Below are 25,746 nucleotides of genomic sequence, written 5' to 3' on the forward strand. Positions count from 1 at the left end.
GGCAGGATAATTGCTTGAACCCGGAAGGTGGAGGTTGCCGTGAGCCGAGATCACGCCACTGCACTCCAGCCTGCGTCACAGAGCAAGACTCTGTTTCCAAAAAAAAAAAAAAAAAAAAAAAAAAAAAGACAGCTCTTCTCCCAGATGCTCCTTCCTTATGATCTTGGCTTGAATGCCAAGTCTTCCGTCACCAGACATGGCATCGTGCTGTGTCCCCTTGCTCTGGCTTCCTGTTTGGGCCTCACCTCTATCAGCATGTCACCCCAAGAGAGCAGGACCCTTGTCTGTTTCCTTCACCCTATCCCCAATACCTAGAACAGAGCGGGGCTGATAGGTAGCGCTCTGTCAACGAAGGGAGTGAATGACAACCAATATGAACACTGTCCACGGCATATTCCTTCCTTCTCAGGGAGTTTCAGGGCTGGCTGAGACTTTTGGCCACACAGACCAAGCCATAGAGTTGGGGGCTCTAGGTGATCATGGCCTCGGACTGATATAGAAGGCACAGAAGTGAGCACAGCTGATGGGGCTGAACCTTGGGGCTCCTCTTGGCCAGCCCTCCCTTGGCATCATCTTGGTCAGCCTGGGAGCAGAGGGGTGTCTCCCCGTGATAGGGGAGGCTCAGATGCACTGGTCTCCATCTGCAGGAGATACTGGTCTATGCTGTGCAGGTCCCCACCTGCAGGAGGTATAGGTGCATCCTGGGAACCTTCCCCGGCAGAGCCCCAGCCCAGCCTAACCCACCCTCCAGTCCCAGGCTGGAAACCTGCACCACCTCTCAGAAGGTGGCAGGAGCCCCACACATCTTCTCCCTGAAATCATGAGGCCGGTTACCACGGGTGTTGTTCTGTACCTGTGGAGGCAAGGAGGGCTCTCCTGGGACCAGGCGAAGGTGGCATTGCGTATGGTGATGCAATCCTTCCCGGCAGCTGCGGAGCACAAGAGGCCAGTTACAGGAGACCCCTGATCTGGCTGGCCTCTGCGTTGGAGAGGCCCCCAGGCACTATCCCCACCAGGGACAGAGGCTGCAGGAAGAAATCTCTCCCAGTGAACAAATTTTCCTGCTACTCACTGGCTTGTGTGTGACCCTGCAGGGTTCTTATTCTCTCTGTGTCCCATGGCTATATAATCCAGGGGGAGGCAAACCGTAGCCCAGAGACCAAATCCTGCCTGCTGCCTATTCTTGTAAATAAAGTTTTATTGGAACACAGCCACATCCATTCATTTCTATATTGCTTTGAGCAGTTGTGACAGAGACTGTGTGGCCCCCAAGCCTAAAATATGCACAATCTGGTCATTGATGGAAAAAGTTAGTGGACTTCTGACATAAATTATCATCGAACCCCAGCTTCCCAGAGTGAAGGGGGTGTTACCAATTTCACTTCCCAGAGTGAAGGGGGGTGTTATCCATTTCACTGTGGCAGGCACAGTATCTCATGCCTGTAATCCCAGCACTTTGGGAAGCAGAGGTCGGGGGGATCACTTGAGGTCAGGAGTTCAAGACCAGCCTGGTCAACATGGCAAAACCCTGTCTCTAGCAAAAAATACAAAAATTAGCCAGGCGTGGTGGCGGGCATCTGTAATCACAGCTACTTGAGAGGCTGAGGCAGGAGAATTGCTTGAACCCGGGATGCGGAGGTTGCAGTGAGCTGAGATTGCGCCACTGCACTCCAGTCTGGATGACAGAGCGAGACTCCGTCTCAAAAAAATATATATTATTATTAATTATTATTATTTCACCGTGACAACAAGTGTAATTAGATTAGTGGTTCTTGATCCTTAACACATAGTTAGAATCGCCTGAAAGATTTTCTGAAAATCAAAGCTCTCATGGCTTAGCCCAGATCAATTAAATCCATCCTCACAATTAGCTGCTACGATGATTAACATGCCCATTTTGGAGATGGGAACACTGAGGCTCAGAGAGACGATCTACTTGTCAGGATCACCCAGCTAGTCAGTGCTGGGGCTGGGATTTGGACCTGGGCAGTTCAATGCCACAGGCTAGGCTTCTAACCACTGTGTGGGTGTTTTCCAGGTACACAGTTTGCTCAGGTTTTTCAGTATAAGGGGGAGGGTGGCTTGGCCTGTGGGGTAACAAAAGGATGGGGTGGAGGGGGAAGCCCAGGTAACTTGAGCTTGGTGAGTCTCATCATGCAATGGTGCTTGAAATGTTGCTATTTTCTAGCTTGATCAGAATGTTGCCGTGCTTATCACCTTGGACTTTCTGCATGAGGACACGGACCTGGTCTGTTACAGGAGTCCCCAACCCCCAGCCACAGACTGGTACCAGTCTGTGGCCTCTTAGGAACTGGACCACACAGCAGGAGGTGAGTGCAGGGCAGGTGAGTAGAGTGTCATCTGTGTTTACAGCCATGCCCCATCACTCCCATCACCGCCTGAGCTCCGCCTCCTGCCAAATCAGCAGCAGCAATAGATTCTCATAGGAGCGTGAACACTTGCGAACTGTGCACGTGAGGAATCTGGGTTGCGTGTTCCTGATGAGAATCTAATACCTGATGATCTCTCGCATTCTCCCATCACCCCCAGATGGGACCATCTAGTTGCAGGAAAACAAGCTCAGGGCTCCCACTGGTTCTACATTACGGTGAGTTGTGTAATTATTTCATTTTATATTATAATGTAATCATAATAAAGTGTACAATTGGAATGTATTTGAATCATCCCCAAACCACGCGCCTCACCCTGGTCCATGGAAAAACTGTCTTCCACAAAACCAGTCCCTGGTGCCAAAAAGCTTGGGGACTACTGTGTTAGAGTGTTCCCTGTTGTACACCCAGGATGGCACCAAGTGGGTGCTTGATGAGTGGCCGCTGAATGGCTAGCAGAAAGAATGGAAGCACGGCGCCTGCTTCCAAGTGACACGCAGATGGCGTGATCTGCACGTGCCATCCATTGCGCGCAGCCCCCATCTCCCCCCAGTGCTGATGCTGGCTTGCCATTATGGGCTGGGGCAGCCCCCACATCCCCCATCCCTCCCACACCCCTCCTGCCAGACTCAGCACTCACAGCCTCCAGAGGAACTTGAGTCCACGGCATCAGGGTCAACTTCTTCCAGGCAGAGGAAGGCGACCAGGCGGTCAAAGGACACCCGGGCCTAGGAAAACCGAAGCCCCAGGTCACCCAGCAAGAAGAGCAAAGAACTCCAGCTTTGGGTGTCGGTGTCTCAAGATGTGTGGCAACAGTTTCCTATCTACCAAGCTCTCTGCACATAGCTCTGTGCACAGGAGGTGTGAGGACAAAGCTTTCTAGTTCGTGGGAAACGATGCAACCCCAGTGGTGACCTTGATGGTGGTGATCTCCCATCTCCTCACTCCTACTAATCAGTGACACTGGAACAAGCCAGCTGCCGCCATTCTGTAGACAAGATCTGGGAAAAGGATGGTGGCTTTATCCAATAAGATTATCAAGTCATTATGTGGAACAATTTCAAATGTTGTCCACCTGGGGGCGCTCTCCCAGTCACAAACCCATCTTTGGGGAAGAAAGAGACCAGTTGTTAAAATAGAGATTAGGTCAGGTGCAGCGGCTCATGCCTGTAATCCCAGCACTTTGGGAGGCCAAGTGCAGGAGGATCACTTGAGGCCAGGAGTTCAAGACCTGGGGAACATAGCAAGACTCATCTCTACAAAAAATTAAAAAATGAGCTGTATGTGGTGGCCCATGCCTGTAGTCCCAGCTACTCAGGAGGCTGGGAGGTGGAAGGATCACATGAGTCTAGCAGTTTGAGAATGCAGTGAGCTGAGATCGCACCACTGTACTCCAGCCTGGGTGACAGAGTCAGATGCCCCTGTCTCAACAAACAAACAAACAAACAAACAAACAAACAAACAAACAAGGCTGGGCACAGTGGCTCATTGTAATCACAGCACTTTGGGAGGCCAAGGTGGGCAGATCACCTGAGGTCAGCAGTTCAAGACCAGCCTGGCCAACACAGTGAAAACTCGTCTCTACTAAAAATACAAAAAAATAAATTAGCTTGGCATGGTGGCATACACCTGTAGTCCCAGCTACTTGGTTGACTGAGGCAGGAGAATCACTTGAACCCGGGAGGTGGAGGTTGCAGTGAGCCGAGATCATGCCACTGCACTCCAGCCTGGGTGATAGAGTGAGACTCCATCCTAAATAAATAAATATTTATTTATTTACTTATTTACCTCTGTTCTTGCCCCTACTTGCCTCTTTTCCCGCTCCACACCAACCGTCTCCCTCCCACTCTGTCTTCCCTCTCCTCTGCAAATGGCAGGCGTAGGGAAGCTGGAGCCAGGTGTAGCCCACGCACTCTCCCAGGATGGCTCCAGCCCCTGCACCCACCTCACCTGGACAAGGGAGTGGATGGAGAAGGGCAGGAAAGCCTGGGCCTTGTTGAGGATGTTGAGAACCTGTGAGAGTCACAAAGGCTTTCTCTGCATCCATAGCATTCTCGGCCACCAGAGTGTGGACAGCAAACACCACCAGTGCGACCTGGGGGTTCAGGGGGGGAACACATGGGGCCACAGTGAGACACGCAAGCATGGATAAGGCAGCCCAGGCAAGCTGTGGTGCCTGCAGCGTCCATGTGGCCCACCTGCCATATCCGCCATGTGCTTCCCTCCATAGATTCCACTCCCAATCCTGCTAACACACGTCCTCTCCTCAGTCATAGGCTACGCAAGGTCCTTCCAAAGACACAGTGCATTGCTAAAGGCAATGAGTGTGCAGCCCTGTGGCTCTAGGCATCACTAGAGCCTAGGGGAGAACCTAATGCCTCTAGGTTCCAGGCATTGGGAGACAGCAGAGATTCTGATCTTGGCAGCACTGTTGTTATTCTAGACATGGTGGAACTTATGATTCTAGAGTCCCTGTAAGATGACTCTACAATTGCAGCAGGAGCAGCACTTGAGGGCTCTAGGTGTTGGTGCCATTTGTAGTCCTTTTATTTTTAAGATGAAGTCTTGCTCTGTGGCCCAGGCTGGAGTGCAGTGGCATGATCTTGGCTCACTGCAACCTCTGCCTCCCGAGTTCAAGTGATTCTCCTGCCTCAGCCTCCCAGGTAGCTGGATTACAGGCGCCCACCACCACAACCGGCTAATTTTTGTATTTTTAGTAGAGACAGGGTTTCGCCATGTTGGCCAGGCTGGTCTCGAACTCCTGACCTCGGGTGATCCACCCACCTCGGCCTCCCAAAGTATTGGGATGACAGGCATGAGCCACCGTGCCTAGCCTATATATCAAAATTTTTAAAGTTGTGGTTTAGGAAGGTTGTTCTGACAGCAATCTGATGTAAATTACAGAATGGCAGGACAAGGATCACGTCCAGTGACAGGGTGGCTATGGACATCTGCTGGCCAGCATCAGGGAAGACACTCAGACCCAGGATTCTAACTCTGCCGCCCCTCCTGCACCCTCCTGCCCGCATCGGTAGAAGCCTGGAATTCTCTGAGAGTTCAGCAGACTTTATCAGCCACTGCCACCTTTGCTAGAATAATGTGATTAATTCGTTCTTGCAGAAGACAGCAGGGACCCTCAGAGAACAGGATCCAGAATGAGTGGGTTTTGACGGACAGGGTGGTAGGATCTGGGGAGCTCCATCTATCTCACCCTGTCCCCAACCCTGCACTCCTTCCCCAGTGCTGCTCAGATAGAGACTAGAGTGACGTCACCAGAAACGTAGACACTTGGAAGGACACCAGTGACACAGAGAAGAGGAGGCCGGAGGTCCGCAAGGCGCCCAGCTCCTGGCCTCGGATGCCCAGGACTCTGTCCAGAAAAGCTCCCTCCCAGCCATGGAACTTGATGGTCTTCGAGTTCCTGAGGATGGAGCTGGTGAGCCGTGCCCGCAAGTCCTTCTGCCTCATTTGCTCTTCCTGGGATCAGAGGGAAAAAGAGAGATGAAGACAGGGACAGATGAGAATTCTTCCGTGCACCCTGACAGCCACCCTTCAGCAAATCCCATTCATCTTGCCAAGCTGCGTCGCAAACCTGTCTGCCTCTCAGCGTTTCAGTCCCTCAGTCCTGGTCCAATCACCATCATCCTGTACCTGGATTTCTGCAGGATCTGCCCCCAAGACAATGCGCCCCACGGAGGAAGCCTCTGATGCCCGGAGAACAGAGGCAGCCTGAGCCCACCTGGGTATGGCACTGTCAGGAAGGCTACCTGGAGGTGGTTGATGCCCAAGTTACATCTGTTTTTTTAACCTTTTACATTTTTGGTGGAGTTGGGGTCTCACTATGTTGCCCAGGCTGGCCTCGAGCTCCTGAGCTCAAGTGATCCTCTGCCCTCAGCCTCCTAAAGTGCTGGGATTACAGCCTGAGCTATATCTTAAATGACCAGGAGGTGGGTGCTGAGCAGGCAGAGGATGGGGGGATGGAGCTGAAGAGGGAGGGAAGGGATTTGAGAAAGGGGGGCAGCAAAAACTCAGGCACAGGGAATAGCATGACTCAGAGGACACTCAGTGTGGCCAGAGGAGCACGTGAGCAGGGTCACTTGGCGCTTTACGGTCAGGCAGAGGAATTCAGGATCTCCTGTGCTTCACCATGGGCCAGGGGCGGGGGATGTCATCAGAGGGGCAGCTGCCTGGAGAAGGTTTTTCTTTTTGAGACAGAGTCTCGCTCTGTCGCCCAGGCTGGAGAGAAGTGGTGCAATCTTGGCTCACTGTAACCTCCGCCTCCTGGGTTCAAGCGATTCTCCTGCGTGAGCCTCCTGAGTAGCTGGGATTATAGGTGCACACCACCACATGTGGCTAATTTTTGTATTTTTTAGTGGAGACAGGGTTATGCCATGCTGGCCAGGCTGGTTTTGAACTCCTGACCTCAGGTGATCTGCCTGCCTCGACTTCCCAAAGTATTGGGATTACAGGCGTGAGCCACCGCGCCCAGCCTAGAGTGTTTCAGAGGAGGCCACGCAGGAAGATGGAGAAACAGCCCAGGTGACAGACGGACGTTGGGACAGCTGGGCCAAGAGATGAAATAAGTTCCTTCCCTCCATCCCCCATCCCTCCCTCTCTCTTTCCCGCCTTTCTTTCCTTTCTTCCCTATCTCCTTTCTTCTGTCCTTCCCTTTCTTCCTTCCCTCTTTCCTTTTCTTTCCTTCCCTCCCTCCTCCTTTCTTCCTTCTCTCCCTCATTCCTTCTTTTCCTCCCTCAATTCTTTCCTTCCCTCCTTCCCTCTGTCCTTCCTCCCCTTTCCTATCTTTCCTTCCTTCCCTTCTTTTCTCTTCTTCCCCTCCCTCCTTCCTCCCCTCCTTTCCTTCTTCCCTTCCTCTCTCCTCCCCTTCTTCCCTCCCTCCTTTCTTCCATAGTTCACAAAACTTATTGAGAACCTTCTGCCTGCCAAGCACTAACTAGAAGCTGAGTCTGCCACAGAGAGTGGCCTGTGCTGTTGCAAAGCTTCCAGCCTAAGGAGAACAAGGCAATCAACCCCTGCCAGGTGCTTCCTGCGGGGCCCTGTAGGATGTGGGAAGTGCTGTGCCGGGAAAAAAAAGCAAAAATGAACCCAGGGCAGACAAAGGAGAGGCTGCTGCTGGGAGGAGAGGGAGGGACGTGCTGTTTCCTGGCGAGGGAGTTGACTGAGGGTCTTTGGGAGTGAGGGTGATCCAGGCAGCGGGAACAGCTAAAGCGAAGGCCTGGAGGGATGTGTGAAATCCGGCAGGTTTGAGGATGGGGGATGTGGGGGAGAAGGTAGGGAATGGAGGGAGAAGGGTGGAAGGTGAGGTTGGAAGCAATGAGGGCAGTTCAGGGTGGACCTGGTGGGCCGCTGTGGGTTTTTGGCTCAGTCTGAGGAAAACGGGGCCACTGTGGGTCTGAGTAGAGGAGGGGTGCAACATATTTCGTTTGCACAGGTCTGCTCTGGCTGGGAGTGGAGAGAGGCTGAGGGCAGAAGCGGGGAGTGCGCCGGGGGCTTGCTGCTATGACCTGGGTTAGAGACCATGGGGTTTGGAGAGCCTGCGCTGGGAAGGGTGACATTCTGGATGCATTCTGAAGGTGACACCAAACAAATCAGCTGACAGATGGGATGTGGGAGAAACAGGCATTGAACTGACCCAGGGCCTGTGGCCTGAACACCAGAGGGACAGAGCCACCGTCCACGGAGATGGTGATGGGGGGGTGGTGCAGGTCTGCGTGATGGGCAGCTCATAGACGACAAGAACAAAGCCAGACATGTGGGCTCACACTCAACTCTCCCCTCCCCATCTCCCACACCAGGACCTGTGGCTTCCTCCCTACTTCCTGCCTGGTCCGTCCCTTTCCCCAAAGCCGAACCTGATGGTGGTTCCTCTTCTTGGTGATGAAGAAATTCAGAGGGAGGAGGCTCAGGAAGACAGCGATGGCAGTGAGGGCAGAGGGGCCCAGGAGCTGGGGACAGAGGGGGCAGGATGTCAGGAGATCCCGAGGAGCACAGCTCTCAGAGGCATGTGAACCAGAGCGACTCCATCTTGAATAGGGGCTGGGTAAAATGAGGCTGAGACCTACTGGGCTGCATGCCCAGATGGTTAAGGTATTCTAAGTCACAGGATGAGACAGGAGGTCGGCACAAGACACAGGTCACAAAGACCTTCCTGATAAAACAGGTTGCAGTAAAGTAGCCGGCCAAATCCCACCAAAACCAAGATGGCTACCAGAGTGACCTCTGATTGTTCTCACTACTACACTCCCACCAGCGCCATGACAGTTTACCAGTGCCATGGCAACATCAGCAAGTTACCTAATATGGTCTAAAAAGGAAAGGCATGAACAATCCACCCCTTGTTGAGCATATCATCAAGAAATAACCATAAAAATGGCAACCAGCAGCCCTCGGGGCTGCTCTGTCTATGGAGTAGCCATTCTTTTAAATCTTTACTTCCCTGAAGAACTTGCTTTTGGCCTGGCGCGGTGGCTCATGCCTGTAATCCAGCACTTTGGGAGGCCGAGGTGGGCAGATTACCTGAGGTCAGGAGTTCAAGACCAGCCTCACCAACATGGTAAAACCCCGTCTGTACTAAAAATATAAAAATTAGCTGGGTGTGGTGGGCATCTGTGATCCCAGCTACTCAAGAGGCTGAGGCAGGAGAATAGCTTGAACCCGGGAGGCGGAGGTTGCAATGAGCCATAATCGTGCCACTGCACTCCAGCCTGTGTGCCAGAATGAGACTCCATTTCAAAAAAAGAAAAAAGAAAAAACAAAACAAAAAGCTCGCCTTCACTTTATGGACTCGCCCTGAATTCTTTCTTGCACAAGATCCAAGAACCCTCTCATTGGATCTGGATCAGGACCCGTTTCCTGTAACACAACTGCAGATCCCGAGGGCGGTGAGACTTGGGTCTTAAGATGGGGATGTCAGGGAATCTGATAAGGGCAGCCACCAGGTCCCAGGGATCTGGGCTCATGGGGGTCTGCTGTGACAGGAGATGCCTGCTGAAGGTGGGATCCTTCAATGTCAGCGAGGGGAATGGCCCTCTGACATGACGGGGAGAGGGTTATATTCAAGACAGATCATGCACACACACGAGTGGGACTGGGGGGTGTTCCCAGCCACAACGGTAAAGTTGAGACCTATGGAATCAGGACCTGGTTCAAATCCTGACCCTGCCACTTGTGAGTGTGGCCTTGGGGCAAGTCACCTCCTTAAGGTGTAATTCCCTTGTCTGCAAAATGGGAATAGAGTTGTTTTCATTTGGCATTTTCTCTTAATTACGTTTAATTATTTTCCTAATCTTCATTTCACCCCTCATGAGGGTTGTCAGATTTAGCAAATCATCATACAGGATGCCCAGTTACATTTGAAGATAAAGAGTGAATAAGGTTTTAGTCTAAGTCTCGTGCAATATTTGGGACATACACTGAGAAATTCTCCCGTTTGTCTGAAACTCACACTTCACTGGATGTCCTGTGTTTTCCCTGGCAACGCTGCTCCCCAACCAACGTGGTGATTTTGGGATAGTTACCTTCCCCCTCTCAGCTTTGGTTTCTGTATGTGGAAAATGTGGAAGTGGGGCTAGAATAAGTAATTTTAATAATAATAATAATAATAACTTGCTGTGACTTTCTGAGATTCCTTCACAGATTATTTGGACCCATTCTCTTGACGAACCACACCCCAACTCCAGTCTGTGTGCCTCAGTTTCCCCCTCAGTCCTTAGGAACACTATTTACTTTTTTTTCTTTTTTTTTTTGAGATGGAGTCTCACTCTGTGACCTGGGCTGGAGTGCAGTGTCGTGATCTTGGCTCACTGCAACCTCCGCTTCCCAAGCAATTCTCCTGTCTTAGCCTCCTGAGTAGCTGGGATTACAGGCGGGTGTCACCCTGCCTGGCTAATTTTTGTATTTTTAGTAGAGACGGGGTTTCACCATGTTGCCCAGGCTGGTCTCGAACTCCTGACCTCAAGTGATCCACCCGCCTCAGCCTCCCGAAGTGCTGGGATTACAGGTTTGAGCCACCCCGCCTGGCCTGGGAACACTATTTTCTTTTTCTTTCTTTTTTTTTTTTTTTTTTTTTTGAGGCAGAGTCTCGCTGTGTCGCCCGGGCTGGAGTGCAGTGGCCAGATCTCAGCTCACTGCAAGCTCCGCCTCCCGGGTTTATGCCATTCTCCTGCCTCAGCCTCCCGAGTAGCTGGGACTACAGGCGCCCGCCACCTCGCCCGGCTAGTTTTTGTATTTTTAGTAGAGATGGGGTTTCACCGTGTTAGCCAGGATGGTCTCGATCTCCTCACCTCGTGATCCACCCGTCTCGGCCTCCCAAAGTGCTGGGATTACAGGCTTGAGCCACCGCGCCCGGCCGGGAACACTATTTTCTAACCTTGGGCCAGTTTGTTTCATGTATGCAGCAATGGCGCTACCTAGTGGCTCAGTGGAGAAGTGCCCAGAGGGTAAACAGCAGCCCACAGCAGGGGTTGGAAAAACACTCAAAGGAATGTGAGCGGAAGATGAACATCTCTGTCTGGGGGAAGAATGGTATCATTAAACTGTAGCAACCCCAATGTCCACTCCTCCTTCACCGAGATCTCACCGTGATGTTAGGAACTGTCTACCAAGAGGCAGGAAAAGTAATATGCAAAGTAACATGCAAAGTAACATGGTGCATTACCTATGGATGTCTTGTTGGTCTCATCTAATTTTTTTTTTTAACAGAGTCTCGCTTGGTTGCCCAGGCTGTAGTGCAGTGGTGTGATCTTGGCCCACTGCAACCTCCGCCTCCCAGGTTCAAGTGATTCTCCTGCCTCAGCCTCCCTAGTAGCTGGGATTACAGGCACATGCCACCACACCTGGCTAATTTTTGTATTTTCAGTAGAGACAGGGTTTTGCCATGTTGGCCAGGCTGGTCTTGAACTCCTGACCTCAAGTGATCTGCCGGCCTTGACCTCCCAAAGTGCTGGGATTACAGGTGTGAGCCACCGTGCCCCGCCTGGTCTCGTCTGATTTTTAGCAGCGGTGGGGTCAACCTGATCAATTGCCCTGAATTTTCCCATGTTCTTCCTCTCTCCCTCTCTTTCTTCCTAATGATGACATTTATGTACTGCTCATCAAGCACTGATTGCCTTATGTTGTAACTGCTAAGCACCTACCTATTGTTTGCAAGGCCCTGGAATACAAGGTGAAGGCATTGGAAAAGGTCCTGGCCCCTAGTCCTAGCAAAAACAACCATATGTATAAGCATTCAATTTTTTTTGGAGTATTCAACAATTATGATCAAAATGCCATTAACAGTTTTTACAAGGCCAGGCACGGTGGCTCATGCCTGTAATCCTAGCACGTTGGGAGGCTGAGGTGAGCAGATCACCTGAGGTCAGGAGTTTGAGACCAGCCTGGCCAACGTGGTGAAACCTGGTCTCTCTCTTATAAATACAAAAATTAGCCAGATGTAGTGGCACATGCCTGTAATCCCAGCTACTCAGGAGGCTGAGGCTGGAGAATCGCTTGAACCTGGGAGGCGGAGGTTGCAGTGAGCCGAGACGGCCCCACTGCACTCCAGCCTACGCGACACAGTGAAACTGTCTCAAAACAAAGCAAAACATCTTTTACAATTTTTAGAAAGAGCGTCTTGCGGCCAGGCGCGGTGGCTCAAGCCTGTAATCCCAGCACTTTGGGAGGCCGAGATGGGCGGATCATGAGGTCAGGAGATCGAGACCATCCTGGCTAACACAGTGAAACCCCGTCTCTACTAAAAAATACAAAAAAAAAAAAAAAAAAAAAAAAAAAACTAGCCGGGCGAGGTGGCGGGCACTACTCGGGAGGCTGAGGCAGGAGAATGGTGTGAACCCGGGAGGCGGAGCTTGCAGTGAGCTGAGATCTGGCCACTGCACTCCAGCCCGGGCGACAGAGCGAGACTCCGTCTCAAAAAAAAAAAAAGAAGAAACAGAAAAAAATTTTTTGTAGAGACAGGATTTTTCTAGTTGGTATGTTGCCCAGGCTAGTCTTAAACTCCTGGCCTCAAGTGATCCTCCCACCTCAGGCTTGATAGCCATTATACCTTAAACGTACCTAGCCAGGATTCAGGCACAGTGGCTAAAGCCTGCAATCCCAGCACTTTGGGAAGCTGAGGCAGGCGGATCACTTGAGGCCAGGAGATCGAGACCAGCCTGGCCAAAATGACGAAACCCCATCTCTACTGAAAATACAAAAATTAGCTGGGTGTGATGGTGCACACCTGTAATCCCAGAGACTAGGGAGACTGAGGCACTAGAATTGCTTAACCTTGGGAGGCGGAGGTTGCAACAAGCCGAAATTGCACCACTGCACTCAAGTCTGGGCAACAGAGTGAGACTCCGCCTCAACAAAACACACAAACAAACAAACAAAAACCTAACCAGGGCTCTGTAAACCATGGCATATAGTATCTATATGGGAGACATATGGATCCCTCCACCTGTTTTCATAGAGCCTATAAGCTGCACAAAAATGTTTAATAGTTTTAATATTTTTAAATAGTTGAAAAAAATCAGGCTGGGCATGGTGGCTCATGCCTATAATCCCAGCACTTTGAGAGGCCGAGGTGGGTGGATCACTTGGGGTCAGGAATTCGAGACCAGCCTGGCCAACATGGCAAAACCCCATCCCTACTGAAACTACACAAATTAGCCAGGCAGTGGTGGCAAACACCTGTAATCCCAGCTACTCGGGAGGCTCAGGCAGGAGAATCACTTGAACCCGGGAGGCAGAGGTTGCAGTGAGCCAAAGTTGCGCCATTTCACTAAAGCCTGGGCAACACAGTGAGACTCTGTCTCAAAAAAAAAAAAAAAAAATCAGAAGGATACTATTTCATGACATATGAAAATGATATGCAGTTCAAATGTCAGCATCCATAAATAGAGTTTTACTAGAGGAATACCATGCCTGTTTGCTTGGTATGGTCTATGGCCACTTCTGCACTCCATGGGCAGAGGTGAATATTTGCAGGAGAGACGGTATGGTCCCCAACGTAAAAAATATCTACTGTCTTGTTCTTTATGGAAAAGTAACTAATGATAATATTACAAATACCTACAGGGTGCAGCTGTGTGTCCGGCGCTGTTTTACGTGCTTTCTATGTATGGCTCGTTAATGCCTCAGCACCTCTGGGGCAGGGGTGCTCCTGTTAATTATGATCCTCACATTCGAGACAAGAACAGGAGGCAGAGAGAGAGTAGGTTCCTTGCACACGGATTCGTAAGTGGTCAGAAGCAGGATTTGAGCCTAGGCAGTTCCCGATACAGAGTCTATTTTATTTTTATTTTTATTTATTTTTTTGAGACAGAGTCTCGCTCTGTCGCCCAGGCTGGAGTGCAGTGGCATGATCTCGGCTCACTGCAACCACCGTCTCCAAGGCTCAAGCGATCCTCCTGCCTCAGCCTCCTCAGTGGCTGGGATTATAGGCACCCGTCACTATGCCCAGCTAATTTTTGTATCTTTTAGTAGGGAGGGGTTTCACCATGTTGGCTAGGCTGGTCTCCAACTCCTGACCTCAAGTGATCCACCCACCTCAGCCCCCCAAAGTGCTGAAATTACAGGCACGAGCCACTGCGCCTAGCCCAGAGTCTGATTTTAATTAAAAAAAAGAAAACACTATACCACAAAGTTAAAGGAATGAAGTTGGAAAGCGAATGTTTTGTTTGTTTTGTTTGGTTGTTCCTGATGGCGGCTGCTTTGTGTCTTTTGAACACTAAATAGCATTTTTTTCCCCGTAAAATGTTCTCCTCTTGTGTTTTGTGGATGGTGGCTGTGGGGGTGCCCCAGGATTACTGGTAACTTCAAAATATGGTTCAGTTGCCTACTGGGTACCCTAATAGCACATGGGGAAGTATCAATGTCATCATCATCATCACCATCATTCTACAGAGGAAACTGAGGCCCGAGAGGGTGAGCTTCCTGCCCAAGGTCAAGTGAAGGTCATCCTCATTGAAGACTTTTCCCATTATATCAGCCAATAGTAGGCAAATGGAGACAGGATTGGAGGAGGAGGAGAAGGAGGAGATGGGGGTGGAAGGAGAGGAGGAAAAGGAGGAGAGAAAGAGGAAGAAAGGGACTAGAAGGAGAGGGAGGAGGAGAGGGAAGAGAGGGGAGGGGAGGAGGGTAGAGGAGAAGAGGGGAGAAGGGAAGAAGTGGGAGGGAAGATGACAGGGAGCAGAAAGGAAGAAGAAGGTGGAGCTGGAGACAGGAAGAGGAGGAGGAGGGGGAAGGAGGAAAAGGAAGGGGTATAGGAGGAGGAGGAGGGTATGTGGGCAGAAGGTGGGGGGATGCAGGAAGAGGGAGGGTGAGGGAAGGGGTGTAGGAGGAGGGGGGCAGGAGGAGGATGCCGGGGCAGGGGGGAGTGGGGAGGAATGTTTGTAAGATTCTACACCAGGAATGGAATCCAGGGTGATGAAGGCAGGACAATGAGATCTTTCATGTGCCTCTCTCACACCAACCTGGTTCTCCCACAGCCTCAAACTTGCCCTAATCCTGGGGTCACAACGGACCTCTTCCAGCCTCTTGAATGCTAAGTGAGAAGGAGGAAGGGTGGGAGGGGGGAGGAGGAGGGGGAGAAGGAGGGGGAGAAGGAGGGGTGGGGGACTCCGTTCAAATCCCGTCTTCCTCCCCTCGTGCACCTGCCAGAGATAGACGAAGCAGACCACGATCCAGACAAGAGGCAGCCACAGCCCGTTGAGGTAGAGGACGCTCTCAGTCAGCCGCTGCACGTCCACGGACACCAGGTTGACCACGTCACCCACTGCACTGGCCTTTCTGGAGCCACTGGACAGAGCCAGGACCTGGTGGGTGGGTGGAAGGAGAGAAGTAGAGAGGGGAGGCCGGGGCAGAGGGACATCCCAGGCGGCTTCTCCGCCCACTGAGCCCCACTTCACGTGTCTGCGAGGTGGGTAAGTAAAGTCTCTTAGGCCAACCTCTCAGGGCTGTTTGAGGATCCACAGAGATGACAAAAATGAAAATCCTCCAAGATCCCTAAAGCACGGGAGATGTAATAATGAATAACATGCAAGGAAACACCAGAGGAACACGGATATGGTGGTCATCTGCCCAGTGCTCACCATGTCCCACGCACTGTGCTAAAGGAACAGCTTCATCATGTCTGGGGTGCTCATAGCCATGAATGGTACCAAGCAGGCACTACCATATTCACTGCATCTAATGCCAGGCCAGGCGCAGTGGCCCCTGCCTGTAATCCCACCACTCTGGGAGGCTGAGATGGGAGGATTGCTTGATCCTAGGAGTTCGAGACCAGCCTGGGCGACATAGTAAGACCCAATCTCTACAAAAACACTTAAAAATTAGCCAGGGGGTCAGGCGCAGTGCCTCACGTGTGTCATCCCAGCACTTTGGGAGGCCGAGGCAGGCAGATCACCTGAGGTCAGGAGCTTGAGACCAGCCTGGCCAACATGGTGAAACTCTGTCTCTACTGAAAACACAAAAATTAGCCAGGCATGGTGGCAGGCACCTGTAATCCCAGTTACTTGGGAGGCTGAGGCAGGAGAATCGCTTGAACCCAGGAGGCGGAGGTGGCAGAGAGCCAAGATCAAGCCATTGCACTCCAGTCTGGGCGACAAGAGCAAAACTCCGTCTCAGGGGAAAAAAAAAAAATTACTCAGGCATGGTTGTGGTATGCCTGTGGTCCCAGCTAGCTACTGGGGAGGCTGAGGTGGGAGGATCGCTTGAGTCCAGGAGGTTGAGGCTGCAGTGAGCCATGTTGGTGCCACTGACTCCAGCGTGGGCAACAGAGCAAGACCTTGTCTTTAAAAAAAATGCCATGGATAAAATGCTCTCTATTATTCTCTCAGCAAGGAAAACACCATTTCCAGTTAAATTAAGACATGTAAGAGACACCTCAATTTTGGAAGCATTAGAGTGAAAAAAAATGTGAGACCAGAATCAATGAAATGAACATTTACTAACCCCATTCTACGGCTAAAGAAACTGAGGCACAGAGAAGTTGAGCAACTTGCCCAAAGTCACAGGCCTTGTAAGCTCCTGCACAAGGAATGGAACCCAGGGTGATGAAGGCATGACAAGGGTGAGACTTTTCATGTGCTTCTCTGACACCAACCTGGTTCTCTGGCAGCCTCACATCTGCCTTAACCCTGGGGTCACAGTGGACCTCTTCCAGCCTGTTGAATGCTAAATTCCACATGTAGTCCTCTCTTTGTGACTGTGTGAGGGAGTGAAGAAGTGATCCGGGAATGACTGGGCATAGAAATTCTCCACTTAACAAATCTTCGCAGAGTGCCCACTGTGTGACTCACACTGAGCTGGGAACTGAAAATACAGCTGTGAACAACAGAGACCAGGCTTGCTGTCCCGGGACTGGAGTTTGAGGTGGGGAACAAGGCCTCTATAATAAAGATTTATATTACTGGCCGGGCATGGTGGCTCACACCTGTAATCCCAGCACTTTGGGAGGCCGAGGCGGATGGATTGCTTGAGGCCGGGAGTTCAAGATCAGCCTGGCCAATATGGTGAAACCCCGTCTCTAGTAAAAATACAGAAATTGTGTATACAAAAATACAAAAATACAGGTGCTGTTGGGCACCTGTAATCCCAGCTACTTGGGAGGCTGAGTCAGGACGATTGCTTGATGTCACTCATGCTTTAATGGCAGTTACGATGAGTACCATAAAAAAAGCAGCCCAGGCCGGGCACGGTGGCTCACGCCTGTAATCCCAGCACTTTGGGAGGCCGAGGTGGGTGAATCACCTAAGGTCAGGAGTTCGAGACTAGCCTGGCCAACATGGTGAAACCCCGTCTCTACTAAAAATACAAAATTAGCGGGACATGGTGGCACACACCTGTAATCCCAGTTACTCGGGAGGCTGAGACAGAAGAATCGGTTGAACCCAGGGGGTGGAGACTGCACTGAGCTCAGACTGTACCATTGCACTCCAACCTGGGCAATGAGAGCAAAACTCTGTCAAAAAAACAAAAAGAAAAAAGAAAAAAAAGAAAAAGAAAAAAAAAAAAAAAGCCCAGAGGTTAGAGAGGAGGGATCTGATCTCATTGAGAGATCAAAGAAGGCCTCCTGGCGGGTGGGTGGGAAAAAGGAAGATCAACGCCTGCTCGCCTGCTCAGGCGGCCTTCCTCTTAGGCTCAAGGAAATGTGGACTCTCAAGACAGGATAGGACACACCCAGCACTGGCATGCTCAGGGCAACACGAGCCTGGGACACAGCACTGTGGCAGGACAGCATCAAGAGCTGCCCTCTTGGCCATCCAGGGGCTGTCCCCTCTGTCCCCTCCTCCCCTAGGTGACAGCTCAGGTGTTGGGGAGCGAGACTTACATGGGAAGGGACCTGCCCTGGCTCAGATGCTCCATACCCCATAGAAACCAATCAATAGCTCTTACAGCAGCAGTCTAGGGACTTAGCTTCCAGAGTCCCCGAAGGGACAAGAGCCACTGCACCGACAGAAGTCTAAAGCTATGGCCTCCAATCAGGTATTCACAGTCCATGGACAGAACTTCCAGCTCAGATGCAATTTTTTTTTTTTTTTCAGATGGGGTCTCGCTCTGTCACCCAGGCTGCAGTGCAGTAGCACGACCTCAGCTCACTGCAACCTCCGCCTCCCGGGTTCAAGGGATTCTCCTTTCTCAGCTTCCTGAGTAGCTGGGATTACAGGCATGTGCCACCATGCCTGGATAATTTTTGTATTTTTAGTAGAGACGGTGTTTCGCCATGTTGGCCAGGCTGGTCTTGAACTCCTGACCTCAAGTGATCCACCTGCCTCAGCCTCCCAAATTGCTGGGATTACAGGTGTGCACCACTGCACCCCAGCCTAGGGGTCATTTTTACCACAAGCAGTATTGTCTGGGAACATAGCTGACAGGCCACCTTATCAGAAGGTTAACCCTTTATCCTCAAGGGGGAATAAGTGGAAGTTAAAATTAGGCTCAAAAATTAAAATTAGATTAGGGAGAGTGGAAATGGTGTCTAGACAGTGAGAACAACTGCAAAGACCCCAAGGTGGGTGGGTGCCTGGAATATTTGAGGAACTGAAAGGAGACCTGTGTGACTGGAGGAGAGTGAACATGGGAGGAGGCGGGTATGTGTGTGACGGGATGAGGTCAGAGAGGTACCAGGTACCAGGGGCAGATCACACAAAACCTTACAGAAATAACTAAGGAGGTGAGGCAAATCACTTGAGGCCAGGAGTTTGAAACAAGCCTGACCAACATGGCAAAACCTTTTATCTACTAAAAATACAAAAATGAGCTATGCGTGGTGACACGTGTTTGTAGTCCTAGCTACTCAGGAGGCTGAGGCAGGAGAATCGCATGAACCTGGGAGGCGGAAGTTACAGTGAGTTGAGATTACACCACTGCACTCCAGGCTGGGCGACAGAGCGAGACTCTGTCTCAAAAAAATAAATACATATAAACAAAGAGAAATAACTAAGGAAGTGAGAATGTATCCTGAGTGACTCTAATAAGTAAGGACTGACTGCGTTCTCAGCTGCTGGTAGCATTATCATCAGCTCAGTGATGTTGCTTTTCCCGGTCTAGGAGGACAGCACTTGTCCCCCAGGGCTCACCTTTCTGTACACCAGGCCAGTGATGGCCGACCGCAGCCTCATCTGCAGCACTTTGAGCCTGTACATGTTCTGCTGCTCAAACAGCGTTTGCAGGCAGGCCGAGAGGAACATCAGCACGGCGAGGAGGTAGCCCTTCCAGGCTGGAGGCTTGGGATCACCAATAAACTCCAGGAAAAGGCTTGCAGGGGAGGGAGGGAGAAGGTACAGCTGGTGAGAGGAGGTGCCCATGGGTGTGGCCTTTGCCCAAACCAGGTCAGGTGTGGAGGATCAGTCAGTGTGGTTGACTTTTTTGCAATAATGGTCTCTGTTATTTCCCCCACTGTCCATAATACTCCTTTTCAATCTGACCACAGCTCCTCAAGATCAAGAGGTGGAGTTGTTGTCCCCACTTGTTATGGGCTAAATTGTGCCCTCACAAAATGTATATGTGGAAGCCCCTACCCCTAGTACCTCTGAATGTGACTGTATTTGGAAATAGGGCCATGAAAGAGGCAATGAAGTTAAAATGAGGTCAGTTAGGCTGGGCCCTAATCCAACCTGACTAGGGTCCTTATAAGAAGAGAAAAGGTAGACACACAAGGAGACACCAGGGGGCACACACAGAGGAAAGATCACATGGGGACACAAGGAGGAGGTGGCCAACTGCAAGCCAAGGACAAAAGCCTCAGATGGAACCACCTTACAGATACCTAATCTCGAACTTCCAGCTTCCAGAATCATAAGAAAATACATTTCTGTTGTTCAAGCCACTCAGTCTGTGATGCTTTGTTATGGCAGCTGAGCAGACACCACTTGAATCTGGGCTGCTCAACCAGCTTTGGCCAACAGAGTACGATGGAGGTAAAGCCATGCTGGTTCTGAGCCTAGGTCTCGAGAGATAATGTGGCTTTTGGCCTATTTCTTAGAACCCTCCCAAGCAGCCACATGAACAAGTCTGAGCTAGCCTTTTGGAGGATGGGAACCCACATGGAGCATAGACAGCCATCCCAGCCTCAGATACACAACTGCAGGCACACGAGAAAACCCAGCCAAGAAAAGAAGAACCGCCCAGCTGAGCCCAGCCCACATTACTGACCCACATTACCATGAACTAAATAAATGAATGCTTGTAATTTTAAGCCACTCACATTTGGGGCATTTTACAGCAAAAGCTAATTGATGTAGTCAGGTAAGAACTTGCTTATTTGCCCTTCTGGGGGTCAGTCACTTTCTCATTAACCATTTCCCTTTTTCAGTACCCTTCTCACCCACCCTCCAGTGTCCCGAGCACCAGATGTATAAGCAGAGGCAGGAGAGCTGAAGCCCCCTGGCCTGGAAGGATGCCATTAAGAGACCACCCACCTTAGCAGAGCACTTGAAGTCTGGGACTCACCTGAGCAGCTTGGGGACAGTGAACCTGAAGACATCACTGATGACGAGGCTGAGGGTCCCCAGGAGGAAGGTAGAATGGAACACCTGCCAGATGGCCTTCAGCAGTGGGCCCCACTGGCTCCCTTCTTGCCGTAGGAAAGGCTCAGTATCTGGAGCCTCCATGTCACTGCTGCCTTTCCTTTTAAATGTTGTTGCCTTGGTGTGCCTTAGGGGAGGGAAGAGATTGGCTCTGGGTCCCATTTTATACTCTCAGCTGCCAGCAGCAGGGCCAGGCATTAAAGGGTTATTTTCCCAACAATGGAGATGGGTGGGTGTGGATCCAGGCTGGCTCCCTCACCCGTTCCTCCTTATCACCCTGAGTACCCACTTAAGAGACAATCACAGGAGTTGAGGGGCATGGCAGGAGGGCACTCTGAGGCCTCTTAGATGGCCATGGGAAAGCACATGTGTTGAGCACCTACTACGTGCCAGGCACTACCCAGCCATCCTAAGACCCCTGAGAAGCCAGATGTTGTTCCCATTTCACAGATGAGAAAACTGGGGCTCAGAGAAGCGAACTTGCCCAAGGGCACACAGCTGAGAAGTAAAAGAACTGGAATTTGATTCCAGCTGCCTCCAGAGCCCATGCACCTTTTTTTTTTTTGAGACGAAGTCTTGCTCTGTTGCCCAGGCTGGAGTGCAGTGGTGCGATCTCGGATCACTGCAACCTCCACCTCCCAGGTTCAAGTGATTCTCCCACCTCAGCCTCTTGAGTAGCTTGGATTACAGGCAAGTGCCACCACACCCAGCTAATTTTTGTATTTTCAGTAGAGACGGGGTTCTGCCATGTTGGCCAGGCTGGTTTTGAACTCCGGACCTCAGGTGATCCGCCCGCTTCGGCCTCCCAAAGTGCTGGAATTACAGGTGTGAGCCACCGCACCTGGCCTCCCATGTACTTTTCAAACTATTGTATTGTCAACCTGGAGGCAGAACAGCAGCCCATCCCCCCAGCACACACAACCAGGTGGTTTGGAGCTGGTGGAGAATCACGACTGATGTGCATGGGAGCTGGTGCTCTGGCTCTGGGTAAAAGCACAGACAGAAGCTCAGGCTGCCTCAAACTAATAAGATCCCCAGGCTTTGGCCGTAACCAGGGGCCACAGAGAAAAGCTAAGGTGAGGGAGAGGGAGGAGGAGATAGGGGGAGGCCCAAGGGTCTCTCCGAGGCAGGTCAGAAGCTCTGAGCCATATGGAGAGGCTGGGGCGATGCAGCTGCTGACAGCCGGGTTGCTGTGTGGTCCTGGCAGGCAGACTGCTCCTCTCTCTGTGTGTGAGAGGATGGGTGTGTTCCCCCGCTGAGTCCCCTGTGGCTCTGACAACCGATAAGGTTATCAGTAATTTCTTTTTCTTTTTTCTTCTGTCTTCTTTCTTTTATTCTTTCTTCTTCCTTCCTACTTCTTCTTCTTCTCCTTCTCTTTCTCCTTCTCCTTCTCCTTCTCCTTCTCCTTCTCCTTCTCCTTCTCCTCCTTCTTCTTCGACACGGAGTTTTGCTCTTGTCCCCCAGGCTGGAGTGCAGTGTGGCGATCTCGGCTCACTGCAACCTCTGTGTCCTGGGTTCAAGCGATTCTCCTACCTCAGCCTCCCGAGTAGCTGGGATTACAGGCGTGTACCACCAGGCCCGGCTAATTTTTGTATTTTTAGTAGAGACAGGGTTTCACAATGTTAGCTAGGCTGGTCTTAAACTCCTGACCTCAGGTGATCCACCTGCCTTGGCCTCCCAAAGTGCTGGGATTACAGATGTGAGCCACCACGCCCGGCCACTTATCAGTAATTTCAATCCCCATTACAGATCTGTGACCCGGGGCCACGTGCTGGGATCAGCTCTTTACATGAAGGAGCTCACTGACTCCCCTGGATCCCCTGCCAGGTGGGTATTACTAGGCTCTCCATTTTACAGAAGGGGAAGCTGAGGCTCTGAGAGGTGGCGACACCCGCCTGAGGTCACACAGCAAAGGCAGAGCCGGGATTCGAGCCTAGATCTTGATTTATGGTTCGTAGAATGTTTCTTATGCACTAAGGACCCTCAACCTCACCATAATAAAATTAAATAAAAAAAGAAGCACAAGGAAAAACCTCTGGTAAGCGCAGGTGGTCAGACCCTTCAAGGCCAAGGTCTTTGTCCCACATTGCTGGTCTCATCTGATGTTTGGTTTGGCATCTATGGAGGGTTGTGGTTCAGGTCTGTTACTGAGTGGGTGTGGCCTGTTGCTCACAAATATTTTGGTTTTTGGGTCTCAAAGCCAAGAAGGTGCCCCTTCCATACAGAGAGCATCCCTGGCCACCCCCTCCTCTCTGATCCTGCCATTTAATTCATTGCCTTCACAGCCATGCCCATGGCTCCAACCCTCTCTTTGTCTTGTTAGAACCCCAGGTGGGTAGACTTTGCCTGTGTTTTCCACCAAGATGTCCCCAGTATCAAGTCCAGCTCCTGCACACAGTAGGAGCTCAATAAACACTTGTCAAATGAATGGGAAAAACAGATTGAGTGATGTGTGCAAAGGGCCTAACGAGCGTGCCCCCTGCACATACTGTTACAAAAATTTATAGAAGGAAGAAAGGAGCTTGGCTGGGTGGACAGAACTTGGCTTTGGAGCCAGGAAACTGTGATTCCAATGCCCGCTCTGTCTCCTCTCCTCTGAGCCTTAGTGTTTCCATCTGTAAAGTGGGGTCGGGGAAGAGTTGACTGTGAAGTTTTCTTTCTGGCTGGAGTTTTTGCTCAGTTCTATTCAAGCTCTTCGCCCCAGAGAATCAGTATGTTTAGCCTGCAGGCTCCTTAGCAAGCGTTTTCGTCTCCTGCAGGTCTCACCTCCCATCAAGGAAGACGTCCAGATTAGTGTCTGATGTCTGGTCTCTGGACTGAAGGCCATTTAGTGCAGATCTCATAAATGACGGTGGGGCAAGGCATGGGCATATGCATGAGTGACATGGGCAAGGTGTGAGTTGGGGAATACAAAAGGGAGTGGTAGAGGCCGGGCACGGTGGTTCACACCTGTAATCCCAGCACTTTGGGAGGCCGAGGCACGCGAATCACCTGAGGCCAGGAGTTCAGGGCCAGCCTGATAGCCTGAGCAACATGGAGAAACCCTGCCTCTAATAAATTAGCCAGACATGGTGGTAGGCACTTGTAGTCCCAGCTACTTGGGAGGCTGAGGCAGGAGAATCGCTTGAACCCAGGAGGCAGAGCTTACAGTGAGCTGAGATCGCACCACTGTACGCCAGCCTGGGTGACAGAAACAGACTCTTAAAAAAAAAAAAAAGAGAGAGAGAGAGAGATAGGGACTGTAGCAAATTGAAGACTGCACACGTTGTCCAATGCTGTAGACTCTACCAAAATCCAATCTCCTATTGCCCTGTGAAGATGTGGCCTAGGTTTGCCAGATCTACTTCGAGACCAAAATTCCAGATTTTTATTTTTATTTATTTGTATTTGTATTTATTGTATTTGTATTTAGTTTTTGAGACAGAGTCTCACTTTGTTGCCCAGGCTGGAGTGCCGTGGTGCGATCTCAACTCACTGCAACCTCTGCCTCCCAGATTTAAGGGATTCTCCTGCCTCAGCCTGCCGAATAGCTGGGATTACAGCGCTTGCCACCACACCCAGCTAATTTTTGTATTTTTAGCAGAGATGGGGTTTCACCATGTTGGCCAGGCTGGTCTGGAACTCCTGGCCTCATGTGATTTGCCCACCTTGGCCTCCCGAAGTGCTGGGATTTCAGGTGTGAGCCACTGTGCCCAGTCTAGAATTCCAGATTTTTCTGTGATCGCTCCAAATTTTTAAATATTGGCAACTTATTAAAAAAACAAAACAATACAAACAACCACCAAGGCCCGTGTGCGCCCAACATACCTTGGGAAGCTGACTTGACCAGCAGGTGGCTGTTGTGTGGCCTCTTAGGAGGACACCCTCTCCCTTCCCCCAGTGATTGCAAAATACTTCAGAAGGAAACCAAAGTTCTCCGTGGGTGCATTTGGTTGGTTCAGAAGCTGAGGGAGCCTGGTCTTTGTATAAACCCGTCTTTCCCCTTTCTTTCTGTCAACTGTTTATGGGAGATTCTCAAACAGTTCTGGAGACTGTTTCTACTGTTTAGTTCTAGTGGTGGGTGACCTGTAATTTTCATGTTGGCTGGGGATGCCGGGACTTGGCAGAGGTTCCTCCCAGAGCCCCCGTGAACTGAATTCTGCCACTTCTGTAAAATCATTTACAGGTAGAGGGTGAGTCAGGCGCAGTAGCTCACACCTGTAATCCCAGCACTTTGACAGGCCAAGGCAGGCAGATCAGCTGAGGTCAGGAGTTCAAGATCAGCCTGCCAACATGGTGAGACCCTGTCTCTACTAAAAAAATTTAAAAAATTAGCCAGGGGTGGTGGTGCACGCCTGTGGTCCTAGCTACTCAGAAGGCTGAGACAGGAGAATCACTTGAACCCAGGAGGTGGAGGTTGCAGTGAGCCGACATCATACCACTGCACTCCAGCCTGGGTGACAGAGCGAGACTCTGTCTCAAAAATCCAACCAACCAACCAACCCAGTGAAGGGGTTCCAGCAAGCCATGCCTGGGGCGACAGACAGAAGTGATGCTGTGGTTCACTCACACTACTTATTCTGTTTGGAAAAACACATGCCCTTCCTTTGTGGGAACAGCCCCTACCATCTTCTGTGGCTCTGAAGGGACCACCAGTCATGGAACTAGCCCTCTGGATATGGGATTGGCCCCCGACAGGCACATGACTCAAGCCAGGCCAATTAGAGGCCTTCCTTGGGATTTTCTACATGGACGTTAAGAGAGAGATGCTCTCTCATTCCGCTGGGGTTTGCTGAACTTGCATGGGAAGGGATAGGCCGTGTGGAGAGTCCAGCACATAGATAATAGTTGGGGTGGGAGATGAAGGGAGAGAATCCTGACATCACGTGAGTCCCCGGATCCAGCAACACCTGAGGCTAGATCCTCTTACTATGTGGGCCTATAGTATCAGCCTCGCTCTCCTCTCTCTTAATGTGTGGGATTCAGCCATCTGCAACAACTACCACACAATCCCAGAGTATGCAGGGAAACCTAGTTACTCTTCCCACAGAGCTAACTTACTTTTTTGTTCTGTCTCCTGAAACACCAAGCTCCGGTGAGGTTAAGCCATGTGTCCAGGGTCATCACTATTCGAAGGCAGGGCAGCATTTAACCCAATTTTATCTAATCCTATGTTGCAGGCTAATTAAGCTAGACCAGAATTTCTCAAATGAGGCATCCCAGGCTCTAACAGCTTCAGAGAAGTTTCCAGAGATACCACTGAGGGCAGGAGTGGACAGAGTGGATAACTCCAAAGATCTTAACACCGTCTGGATGACTAACAGTGCTTGAGCACTTCCCATTTGCAAGAC

At 50.9% G+C, this 25,746-nt stretch overlaps 1 protein-coding gene across 1 annotated transcript in view; it reads right to left on the reverse strand.

The window, feature by feature from the left end:
* ABCC6 (ATP binding cassette subfamily C member 6) overlaps positions 1-25,746 on the reverse strand; it is a 77,227-nt gene that overhangs the window by 35,916 nt on the left and 15,565 nt on the right. The window contains 9 exon segments of the mRNA XM_010370858.2: positions 854-929; positions 3,031-3,118; positions 4,341-4,403; positions 4,405-4,485; positions 5,664-5,867; positions 8,261-8,353; positions 15,041-15,202; positions 18,968-19,145; positions 20,340-20,543. Of these exon segments, the coding sequence (XP_010369160.2) occupies positions 854-929; positions 3,031-3,118; positions 4,341-4,403; positions 4,405-4,485; positions 5,664-5,867; positions 8,261-8,353; positions 15,041-15,202; positions 18,968-19,145; positions 20,340-20,543 (1,149 nt within the window).

Source organism: Rhinopithecus roxellana, chromosome 20 (genome assembly GCF_007565055.1).
Source record: "Rhinopithecus roxellana isolate Shanxi Qingling chromosome 20, ASM756505v1, whole genome shotgun sequence".
In the NCBI taxonomy this organism is placed as follows: Eukaryota; Metazoa; Chordata; class Mammalia; order Primates; family Cercopithecidae; genus Rhinopithecus; species Rhinopithecus roxellana.